At 42.1% G+C, this 12,417-nt stretch overlaps 1 protein-coding gene across 1 annotated transcript in view; it reads left to right on the forward strand.

Moving 5' to 3' along the window:
• CORIN (corin, serine peptidase) overlaps window positions 1-12,417 on the forward strand; it is a 297,684-nt gene that overhangs the window by 253,291 nt on the left and 31,976 nt on the right. Inside the window, exons 15-16 of the mRNA XM_075066492.1 lie at window positions 2,127-2,237; window positions 4,764-4,893. Coding sequence (XP_074922593.1) covers window positions 2,127-2,237; window positions 4,764-4,893 — 241 coding nt within the window. The remainder of the gene's footprint in view (window positions 1-2,126; window positions 2,238-4,763; window positions 4,894-12,417) is intronic.

A 12,417-nucleotide genomic window follows, 5' to 3' on the forward strand; every position in this document is an offset into this window, starting at 1 on the left:
CTACTTATATGGTTCCCATAACTGTAGAATGATGTCTCACAATCTTTAAAGTACTTTTCCTCGTAATGCCCCTGTGAAATAGGGAGGTACTATTATCTGCATTTTTCAGACAGGAACTGAGGAACAGAGACTAAGTGACTTGCCAAAGGTCACATAAGAAGTCTGTGACCTCAAGAAACTGAATCTGGGTCTCCTGAGTCCCAGGCTAGAACCCTAATCATTGCACCATCCTTCCTCTCTACTCTTGCTGTCAGCCCTGGGGATGAATTATTCAGGAATGGCACTAGAGCTTCTCAGCTGAGGGCTCTCTACCTCTGGAATTTGCTCCCCATGGAGGCCTTCCAGAGCCAGAGTTAGAGAGCTTCAAGTCATGATGCGAGGCATGGTTGTTTGGTTTAGCTTGTTCTTGATTTTGTACATGCATATGTCTCTGTGTGTGTGTTCTTGTTTTTATGGGTTTACATACTTTGTTCCAGGCCTGAAGACACATGTTTGTTAATGTCACAGCAGACAGTATCAATTTACATAGTTTTATGGTTTTCATTGTGGATTGTTTGATAAATGTTAAGATGGGTCTTAATGTTGTAAATAAACGCCTGACTTGTACAGTAATATACTTTATAAACTAATAAGACATACACAAAAATTAATGAGAACTAAGAGTTGGAGTCACTATAGCTACTGCATGACGGTGCTAATTATACTTCTTTGTGTCAGCCTGCACTGGGGCCCCAGGGGGAAAGCCTGATAAATTGAGGCTGGTAATGTTGCATGACTGCCCTTCCTGGGGATTTTGTGATGGCTGCGGTAGCTGTAAAATCTTATGGGGACTGTACATGAGTACAAACTAACATCAGATGATCTTGTGGACTGGGATGCAGGAGACCTGAGTTCAGGTCCTGGCTTTGCCACGGACTACCTATGTGACTGGGGCGGAGCAACGACTCACTGGTGCGGTGCCTCCTGCTGGTCATCCTGGGAATTAGCTCTTCCAGCCCAGAGTGCCCTCTGCAGGCTGGTGTCTCACATGCCTGCTGGCCCCCGTGTCCCTCCTGGATCCCGGTGCCCTTTACATCAGGGTTCTGCCCCCAGCAGTAACCCACAATCTGCATCTCCCCGCCCAGGGAAACACCCAACCCACTATCCCCTCCTTGCCTCAGTGGCTACTACCAGTCCCCATCTAGCCCCTGTTCACTGGGGCAGACTGCAGTCTGTAAACCACTCATCATTGGCCAGGGGGGCTGGATCAGCTGCCTCTGCCTATATCTGGTCTGCCCCCTGGCAGCCCTAGTACCCTTTAGTGGGCCCTTAACTTGGCCTGCAGTCTGGGGTATACTAGGCTGGAGCTCCGCAGATCCCTCTGCTCTTCCCCAGAACTACTCCATCTCAGATACCCTTCTCAGCTTCCCAGGCAGCCAGGTCCTTCTCTCTCAAGGAAGCTAGAGAGAGGGTGTCTTTACAGCCCCTGGCCCTCGGCCCTCTTATAGGGCCAGCTGTGGCCTGATTAGGCCGTGGTCCCAGCTGTGGCTGCTTCTCCAGTCAACCCAGCTTTTTCCAGCCACAGCCCTCTTCAGGGCTGCTTTAACCCCTTTAGGGCTGGAGTAGGGTGACCACCCCACTACAGTGACTTTGAGCAAGCCACTCCATGCTTCAGTTTCCCACCTCTGAAAATGACAATGACAATACTTCCGAATTTTAGGTATCACAGGATAAAGGATGATTGGGTAATCAACACAGAATAACTATCTGGGTTAGGATTAGTGCAATCCAGCAAAAAGTGAGAAACAAAAAGTTTCCATCTAAAGTTTGTGAGGGACTCCAATGCTATAATGATAGGACCATAGTTGAAACCCGGCAGGTAGGATGCACTGAATCATGTACCCTAGCCATGCCATTTCCAGATATCACTTCCCACCTCTGAGATTTTGCTGGCCTCCCACAGATCCCCTCCAGCTGAGTCCTCTTCCTCACCCCCAACAGTTTTTCTACCTGCTGATTCTATCCCGCTGCTCCATAAACCTGCTCTGAACTTGTCCCTATGCCTTTACCCAATCAAATTTTAGTATACATTTTTATGATAGTCATATTTAAAATCATCATCTTAATATTTGTGTTTGTCTCGGCAGCATTTTGCAAGGCGGATGAGCTTGAATGTGCCAGTCATGATTGTGTGCCACGTGAACTGTGGTGCGATGGGCAGCTAGACTGCATGGACAACTCAGATGAATGGAACTGTGGTAAGTCTCATCTGTGCCACTGGCTGGAAGTGATGTTATGGCTTGTACATGTCATGAAACAGTTGAGTTTTTATAACATTTTTCCGAAGTGGGGCTGGGAAGAACTTGGACTAGGAACCTGTTCCAGGAAAGCATGAAAGTCGGTACAAACTGTACTGGGCAAAGGAGAAAGATGGAGGGTTAGATGGCAAGTGTACGGATACAGAAAGGCTCAGGAGGGGATAAGATGAGAGAAGTGATGTTGACTAAATGGAAATGTGGAGAGCTTCTGAAGTGAGGAGTAGAGTCTTGAGACTGCTGTAAAAGAAGGCAGAGAGGCAATGAAGAAACTGAAGTACAGAAGTGATCTGGGCAGAATGACTAGGGCCCTGATCCTGTACTCATTGAATTCAGTGACAGAATTTCCATTGACTTAAATGTTGCTGAGAGGAAAATAAGCCTGGCAGCTCCATTTTGAATAGACTGGAAGTGAAAAAGGTGACAGCAAAGAAACCTGACTGTTATCCACCTGCAGTGCCAGCACCCATAAAAAGGCCTCATGATTTTATGTGTTATTAAAATAAGAGTTCTTAAAAGCATGACTTTTTGAGTAAGAATTATGTAATTTCCACATAAGCAATAGCAATATTTGAAGGAAGCAGGGAGTGTGTGTGTGTGTGTGTGTGGCCTATATACCCTACCTCCACCAGACAGCAATTGGCTGAACTGTATATGTGATGCTACTGAAGCTAATCTATTTCTCCATATAAATGTAATACAGGACCACAAAGAAATCGGATGTTTTATGACATTTTCATTATAAAAGAGAAAGATATCCTGTTGTTTAGAGAAACAAATATTCTTTATTCATAATGCTGAGAAAATACATTGTGCACACATCTATCAAAATTACTTAGACAGTGGACACAAAATGTCCTATAAACATGAGTTTGAAGTATCAAAAAGAAGGAATCAAAGATTAATATATAATTTTCTTATAGAGAGGTAAAAGCAGTGTAGTATGAATGAAAAATGCTTAATAACTAAGTTGGGATGAATGAAATCCAAGAATAAGTGAGAAGTACAAAGTTTAAATAAAAACATTATGTATTTGGGGAGAAATGCACACAAAAAACCTTCTGTCTTGAGTTCCTGTTACAAACTGTAGCACTATAGGGGGACCTAAGTTTACCTCAATGCATTTCTGGCCATTTGGAAACTTTCTTGTGCAGGATCAAAACAAAAGCAGACATTAAGCCAATAGACAGAGTGGGGAAAGAGATGATGATAATAGCAGAGGATGGGATTTTTTTGTAGGCAATAGCTATTGATTGTTTATTTCTATAAACACACTTGATATAGTCATAATAGGAGCAATATAAATTGATCAAAGGCCAGATTCTGATACTGTTCTTATACTGAGCAGCACCTTATCCCACAAATGGTCTCATAGATTTCAGTTGGACTACTTGTGGACTAAGGTACTACTCAACATGAGTTAGGGTATCAGTCTATCCCCATATAAACAAATGATGAATTAAAGTGGTTTGGTTTGATCTAAACTTCAGGATGTCTTTCTTGTTTGTAATCTTATGTATTATCTTGTCTAGAACTACCTAGATTCTGATGGCCACTGCTGCTGCCTCCTTGAATTGTGTGCAGCAGCAGTCAAAAAAGCAAACAGGATGTTAGGAATCATTAAAAAAGGGATAGAGAATAAGACATAGAATATCTTATGGCCCTTATATAAATCAATGGTATGCCCACATCTTGAATACTGTGTACAGATGTGGTCTTCTCATCTCAAAAAAGATATACTGGCGTTAGAAAAGATTCAGAGAAGGGCAACTAAAATGATTAGGAGTTTGGAATGGGTCCCAGATAAAGAGAAATTAAAGAGGCTAGGACTTTTCAGCCTGGAAAAGCGGAGACTAAGGGGGGATATGATAGAGGTATATAAAATCATGAGTGGTGTGGAGAAAGTGAATAAGGAAAAGTTATTTACTTGTTCCCATAATATAAAAACTAGGGGCCACCAAATGAAATTAATGAGCAGCAGGTTTAAAACAAATAAAAGGACGTTCTTCTTCCTTCACACAGCTCACAGTCAACCTGTGGAACTCCTAGCCTATGGAGGTTGTGAAGGCTAGGATTATAACAGGTTTAAAAGAGGTTAAAGTCCATTAATAGCTATTAGCCAGGATGGGTAAGGAATGGTGTCCCTAGCCTCTGTTTGTCAGAGGATGGAGATGGATGGCAGGAGAGAGATCACTTGATCATTACCTGTTAGGTTCACTCCCTCTGGGGCACCTGTCATTGGTCATTGTTGGTAGACAGGATACTGGGCTGGATGGATCTTTGGTCTGACCCAGTATGGCCATTCTTATGTTCTTAATTAAATCTTCATAAAGTATAGAGGAGATAAAAAATAACTGGATCTTGCATTACTCGAGGACACTTTTGGAATTATTCTTATATTTACAGTGTAACAAATAGTATACCAACTTGCTGAAGAAATACTTAAGTTACTTTTCTTTTTCTTTGCAGTGACCCTATCTAAAAATGCAAGCTCTTTGGCATTCCTGACTATTCACAGGTCAGCTACTGATTACCATGTTTGTGCTGATGAGTGGCAAGAAAAGTTAAGCCAACTGGCCTGCAATCAAATGGGTTTAGGGTAAGGTCAGTAGTTTGTAGCATTGATGAATTTCCCAGGGTGATGGGGGCAGCAGAGTTAGTTGAGCCTATACTGACTATTGGTAGTGTGACCGGCGCAAGATTAAGCTTAGTACAAAAAGGGGTAGTAAAGGAAAGGGGTAATGGAATTCTATGAACTCTTGGAAAGGAAACTCTCATTAAAATTCTGACACTTTACAAACGCTACACAACTGTAATTAAAGGAGGTAGTTAAAAAGATAACCTTTCAGCCAGGTATTGGAAAGTAAATTGAATTTATAATTATTTTTGAAACTAATTATAGCTTAGAAATTTGATACCGTATTTGTTCCTAGTGATTAAAAGTAAACAGTTAGCTTTATGAAACGGAAGGGAAAACTGTGGTAATTCAGTTTGTTCACTGGAGTTCTGTATTTAGAATGTATCCATGAGAATTTTAAAAGGGATTTTATCTGACAGTCCATCTCGCCAGTCAGAGCGCCTGTCATTTTCATAAAAAAGAAGGCTGAATCCTTAAGGCTATGTGTGGACTCCTGCTCCCCAAATAAAATTACCATGCAAAAATGTTACACTACTCTGATCCCAGAGCTCATAACAATAGCCTGGTTAGTCACCAAGTCGGATGTGAGGAGTGTCTATAATCTAGTCAGGGTGCATCCAGGGGACTAACAGAAAACTGGATTTTGAATATAATAGGTGTTAGGGCCCATAATGTGAGCTGTCTGACCTACTGGTGAGAGTCAGGAGTCAGGTCAGGGTCATAGTCACACCAAAGGTCAAAGAGGGAGTCAGAATCAGAAGTCTTGCCAAGGGTCACAGCTTGAATCAGCAACGGGGAACAAAGTGTGATAACAGGAATAGGGACAAATATGGGAAAAAGGAACAAGGCAAGGAGGTGGGGACTTGGTCTCAGCAGTCTGGGCAGCAACAAGCCTAGCAACTAGTTGCTCAGACTAGAGATGGGACAAGAATAGGAAACTTTATGATCGTAGGGTCCAATCAGCCGTCTGCTGTTGGTCATCTGATCCCATTGAATCGGCAGGTGTAGCTTCTGGTGGGGGAGGGGGTATTAGCAGCGGTTCCCTCATTAGCTCTTGCCACATGATGGTATACAGAGTAAGGCTCCTGCTTGGCAGCTGCCGAGGCCTGGGATCAAGACCTGTGGTGCCTGATGCCACCCCATCTCCTAGGGTAATCCATTGGGTCAGACTTCTCTGAATGATTCCTGTGGAAGGTCCATACTTTTGCAGGGGTGTGCACATGATGAGCTGGCTCCCAAGAGCATTCTTCGGGCCAACAACCCTCTCAATCAATCAGATAGTACGGGGGCCCTCTGTGCATTTGGAAGTCTAGGCTGTCATGGATGAGATGTGTGTCTTGGTTTTGAACTTGAATCGGGGTAGAGGTGGTTCCTGCTGGGGTTTCCCATGGGTCTTCCCCACTTCCCACTTTTACCCAACCAGGGAACCTCTTTTATACTGTTGCTCTGACCACACTTAACACCCTGTGCATATACATGAAGGTTTCAACCCTCTTTTCCTTATCTCTACTTCCACACCCCATGAATATTTGGGTGCCCCGTTTTTCATAGGTTGTTATGTTAGTTCCCCTTATTCTCATTAGCATCTACACACAACATGTGTCCATGGTAACCTGCAGTCAGAACAGGACATTCCATGATATTACAATCAGGCATCTTTGGTCTTTGACAGTACATTATGGTCTATTTTTCCATAACATCACCTATTGGCCCATCTTTTACAGTCATCTCCTAACCTTCCTGGTATATGGCTATTCCTAGGTTACCCAGTCATGTCAATCTTTCTTAAGCCTATGACCTAGTCTGGCTAAACTAAAATCTTACAGTCCTCAGCCTCTACACTTTGCATTCCAGGCATGCTTTACTTGTATATCTAATACACAATCATCACTCCTACCTACTTGTCAATCTATTGTTTAAGCACCTGGGTGACCCTTTCTGATTGGCCATCCATATGAGGGTCATGTGTGGTGGATGCATGATCTGGAAATCTTGGAGGGAAACCCATCCTTCCAGAACCTGGATATGACCTGGAAGCCACAGTCTGTGGCAAGATGTTTTGGGAGGCCATGGAGGCAGAAGATATGTGTAACTAGAAGACATGCAGTAGTTTCCACAAGTGCATGGTACAAAATTGGCCTTTTTGGTGCATTGATCCATGACAGTTAGTATGGTGTTAGGCCTTCAGATTTGGGTAATTCCACTATAAAAATCAGGGGTAATATGTGACCAGGGCCAGGAAAGGATCCCACGTTGGCATCAGGAGGCTGAAAATCCTACTCTGGAGGAGTTTTGTGCAAGCACAGATGTTGCAGGACCTGATGTAGGACAAAATGTCATCCTGCATTTGTGGCCACCAGAATGAGTGGGCTACAACTCACAAAGTCTTGGATTGTCAAAAGTCACCTGCCTAAGGGATATCATGATGTATGCACAGCTCTTCCCATCTTGGGAAACCCTTGGGGTCATAGAGGGAGCCATTGACATAGAGGAGGTTATTGACCCAGGAATAGTGGCACACTGTGGTACTAGGGAGACCCTCCTTGGATGAGGTTATGAGTTTAAAAAAAGATCATTAGGGAGAGCTTCTCAAAGCATGGTAAGGAAGTCTGAGGCTACAGACCCACAAATTAAATGGTCTGGATTTAATGTGTAAGGTGGCAATTCTTTGAGGTTAGTGTATAGTATTCCCCTTTTCATCAGAGGCCATCAGCCTAGCCATTCATGTTGCCTGGATGATACATGATTATGAAATCAAATCTTGAAAGAATAGAGTCCAACACAACTGATGCTAATTCAGCGCTTTGGCAGATCATAGATATTCTAGATTCTTATGATGAGTTAAAACGAGGATGGGATGTTTGGCCCACTCAAAGTAGTGTCGCCAATTCTCAAATGTAGCCTTGATGGCAAATAACTCCTTGTCTGCTATTTCATAATTGCTTAGCTTTTTTTGACTACTGCTCTACGTTGGGTAGATGTTTTCAGAGAACTATACATGATTATTCCAAGATCTCTTTCTTGAGTGGTAACAGATAATTTAGACTCCATCATTTTGTATGTTTAGTTGGGATAACTTTTCCAATGTGCATTACTTTGCACTTATCAACATTGAATTTCATCTGCCATTTTGTTGTCCAGTCATCCAGTTTAGTGAGGCCCTTTTGTAACTCTTCGCAGTCAGCTTCATACTTAACTTCCCCAAGTTTCTTCCCCTTAGATTGGATCTCCTGGCTTTCAAACCTTTGTATAAACCCTTGACTGCTGATCTGGACTGCCTGCCCACTAGGCTAGGGTGACCATACGTCCCATGTTGGCTGGGACAGTCCCTTTTTTAAGCCCTGTCCCTTCTCTCCTGACTTTTTTTTTTTTCAAAAGTGGGCATTTGTCCCATTTGCTCTTGCTGCCTTGATCAGTTGGCAAGAGCAAACAGGACAGATACCCACTTTTGAAAAAAAAAAAGTGGGGTGCAATGTGGAGGGAGCAAGTGAAGATGCCAGCTCCCCACCCCCCGTAACAGGGGAGACAAGCTGGGGAGGGAAGGCAGTGTTCCAACATTCCCTGCTGACCCAGTCGCAGACCACTCTGCCACTGTTATGGCTCTGGCCTGGGATGCAGTGGAGTCAGGAGGGCCCGCGTCTCCCTACCCCTGCCACTCCACTCCCCTTGGGATGGCAGTATTCCCTCTCCTTAGGCCAAGAGACCTTTTTTTGTCTGTCGCCCACCAGAGCCAGGATGACAGACTGGGGTGGTGTTCACCTCTGCCTACCCCTACCTTGGCTGAGGGCCTGGTCCGCACAAACCACTTGCAGCTACCCTGCTGTCATAGTAATATTCCTCTATTTGAACCTTAGAGTTCAAATATAAGGTACTAGCATGAAGTCCTCTAAGCTTAATCTCCAGCTTAGATCTGATAGGCTGCCACCAGGTCAGGAATTGATAGGGCCTGACCCCTTTCCTCTTCTGGTGTCCCCAACCCTTCCCTGGAGGGACCCCCAGATTCCAAATCCCTTGGAGTCTAAAAGCAGGAGAGATAACTCCTTCCCCCTCCTTCCCAGGCTTGTCCTCTTGGGCTAGCCTGCGAGTATCAAGAAACCGGTTTCTCTGCTTCCCAAGAGATAAGCGTTCTCTTCCCTCAGGACAATTGAGATGCAAAATACCAACAGCTTGGCTTTGCCTTTCCCCGTTCCTGCCTTCCCGTGAGAGACAGATACCTGATACAGAGGTTTCAATTTTCTCTGCCTTACCAGAAAAGAAATTCCACAAGTTTTGAAAAAGAAAGCTTTATATAGGAAAAGAGAAAATACAGAATAATAACTTGCATAAAAATTAATACAGGCTCCTACTTAAGAAAATATGAACACCCCAGTCTGATTTTAAAAAAAGCCAATTTAAATAGACCAGCAATCACACACAGTAAGTACAACGAGCAAAGCACATCATAGCCGATTTTACTTTGTTTCCATTTTGTACTCACTGCCTTTTTGTAGAATGAGAAGAAGATTGGAATTAGCAAGATAGCTTGTCCCTCACAGCCGAGGAAGCAACAAAGACCCAGAAATCCACATCTGTAAATACAACACAAAGCTCCTCATAGCCGAATTACTTTGTTTCCCTTTGTACTCACAGACTTTTGGTAGAATATTTGAGATAAGAAGGAGTTAGAAGGAAACTTGTTTACTCACAGCCGAGAAAACAACAAAGACCTGCGAGTACACAAATTCCCACCCCTGACTTTAAACAATCCAGTTCTCTGATTGGTCCTCTGGTCAGGTGTTTGTTTCTCTTTGTTCCCCCTTTACAGGAAAAAGAAAATTAACCCTTACGTTACCTATCTACTTATGACACCTGCCTAAGGGTTGGAACCGCTAACTTCCCCCTTTACTTAGACTGTGGTTTCAGGAGTGTGTCAGCAAAGGGGCGTGGTCTCCCTCAGAGACTGACTGTGAGGAAAAGCCACACCCACTTACACGCTTAGCCACTCTACCTTGAATGATCCCTTACAGTATGTGCTAACTATTTATGTTAAACAACCTGGGCTTGTCTACGTTACCCACTGGATCTACAGGTAACGATCAATCCAGCGGGGGTCGATTTATCGCGTAGGCAGAGTTGATGGGAGAGCATCAGCCATTGACTTACCGCTACGTTATTCACATAGCTGAAGTTGCGTAACTTAGATTGATTCCCCCCACCCACCCAATGTCTGTTACACCTTGCATTTTGCTGTGTTGCTGGGAGTTCCTTTCCCAGACCTGAAGAAGAGGTCTGTGTGGCTCGAAAGCTTGACTCTCTCACCAATAGAAGTTGGTCCATTAAAAACTATTACCTCACCCACCTTATCTCTCTAATATCCAGGGACTACAACTACACTGCACACACAAACCACACTGGTACTCTCAGTTTACACACATCTAAGTGACTAAATAAAGTGCAAAGCAGTGGAGATTCAGGCCTACCCTCTGTATTTTTACTCTCTTGAAAAAGCAGTTGAGGGTCTTCATATACATTGGAATTAGGTTGTTGCTGTATACATGCTGGTCTTTAATCATTCAGTTACTCTTTGTTTTTATGTCAGTATATGCTTATTGTGTATTTTCTCATAAACATCAACATTTTCATTCTGTGGTTCAAATCCCTTAAAGATTTATACACATGCTTAACTTATTGTAGAGTGAGTAGTCACATTGAAGTCGATGGGACTATTCACAGTGCCTAAAGTCTTTGCAAGATCAGGATTTCCACCTATAAGAAAATATAAAACACAAGTTGTGATATGACTAAACTTGAAATGATAAAACAAAGAAGGTGTGGGAGTGGCAAGAGGAGACCAGGCACTAAAAGATAAATGTGGGAAAGTTCAGAGCAGATGTACATAAATCAGAAAGTCTTCAAAATAATCTTAAGTATAGTAAAGCTCATAAGTAATATGTGTACTTTGTGAAAGACCATCTTTGTTCCATTTCTTAAAGTAGCTACTTTTTCAAATTTATAAACTATCTGTGAATGAAATAAAAGGATATTTCCCAATTATATTAGGTGGATTAGCAGTTATCATGCAATATTTTCATAATTGTGTATTAATATTTAAATCACAAAGATCTTTTTTAAAATTACACTAGCCTAGATTAAAGCTTGTGTTTTGTGAATATTTTCCCAAATGAAAGCATCAACTCTACTTTTGCTGTGTTTATGCCCCTTTTGTGTTCACGTTTTGCAAACATTATAGTGAATGAGCTTACCATCAGATATATATACAAAATAATGATTTTGAAGAAAATATTAGAAAATTTTCATGAAAGCGAATTTTGTACTCTAAGACACAAGTGTTTGCATCTGATGAGAACAGAAATAATGTGACCTAATTGTCTAATCAAAACTAACCATCACAAAAAGTGAGAATTAACATCCTTAAGAGTGATATGTAACTGTCAGCTGGGACACAAATAATACCAGTCGTGGTGCCAATCTTATACTTGCTTTTTTGTCAGTGACAGCTCTTTCACTGATGGAGGGCCACAAGTGGCCAGAATTGTTAACCTAAGTCATGGCTTAATGTGTGCAATCAGACTGCTTACATAGGGGTCCATATATTTCTAAACTGTATCAAACTTTTGAGGAAAACTACTTTTCAATGATTAAAAATGCATTCCTCAAGCCCCATTGGGTTAACAGAAATTCTGTAGCTCTGGAGATTGCAGAAAGAATGCTCTGGACATAATAGTGTGTGCTAGTCTCCTTTCTACTGGAATCATAAATCACAGATAGGATAAGAAGTTGGATAAAGGGGAAGTACAGCTTATTAGAGGATTAATATACAGTTATCTAATACAGGCATTAAAAATGTTTAGCCCGACTGGTCCTGAATCAGAATTTTCCCAGTGGATCTCAGGATGTTTGTAAGTTTGCAAAGTCATACTTCCCTTCTCCATAGAAGGGCAAAGAACACCTTCTCTTCCCAATTGGGAAAATGACTCTGAAACAATATGAGTGGAAATTTCCAATTTCCATCCCCATTTTGTGGGGTTTCCCTATAGAAATAATTATTTAACTCTGTCACTTCTACGTCACTATATGAGACAAAAATTTCAGCCCTCTGAAAGCTATTTTATAAAAGGGTAGAATGCATAATAAAGCTTTTTTGGCAGTGATGAGTAACCATGTAAGAAAGATTGACAAACTCAGATCCAGAACCTATGTTTGTGGCTTGTGCCTGTCTAACAATAAATGTTAATGGCTTCAGTTTTCTAAAGAATTAGGAGACAGGTTCTTTTTTCCTGCTCTTGAAGCAAAATTCTGTCAGTCATCTGAAGCTTCATTTTCTCAGTTTATTTTCATTACACAGTGACAGAGCTAACACAATAATGGCATAATCATCTTTGAAGGAGGTCTTTGAGGAAAATGAGGAACACAATACATTTACCAGAACCAGTTGTGGGATGAAGGAATTTGAATGACTATAACATATTTAATTCTTCTTTAGAC

This window comes from Chelonoidis abingdonii, chromosome 5 (assembly GCF_003597395.2).
Source record: "Chelonoidis abingdonii isolate Lonesome George chromosome 5, CheloAbing_2.0, whole genome shotgun sequence".
NCBI lineage: Eukaryota > Metazoa > Chordata > Testudines > Testudinidae > Chelonoidis > Chelonoidis abingdonii.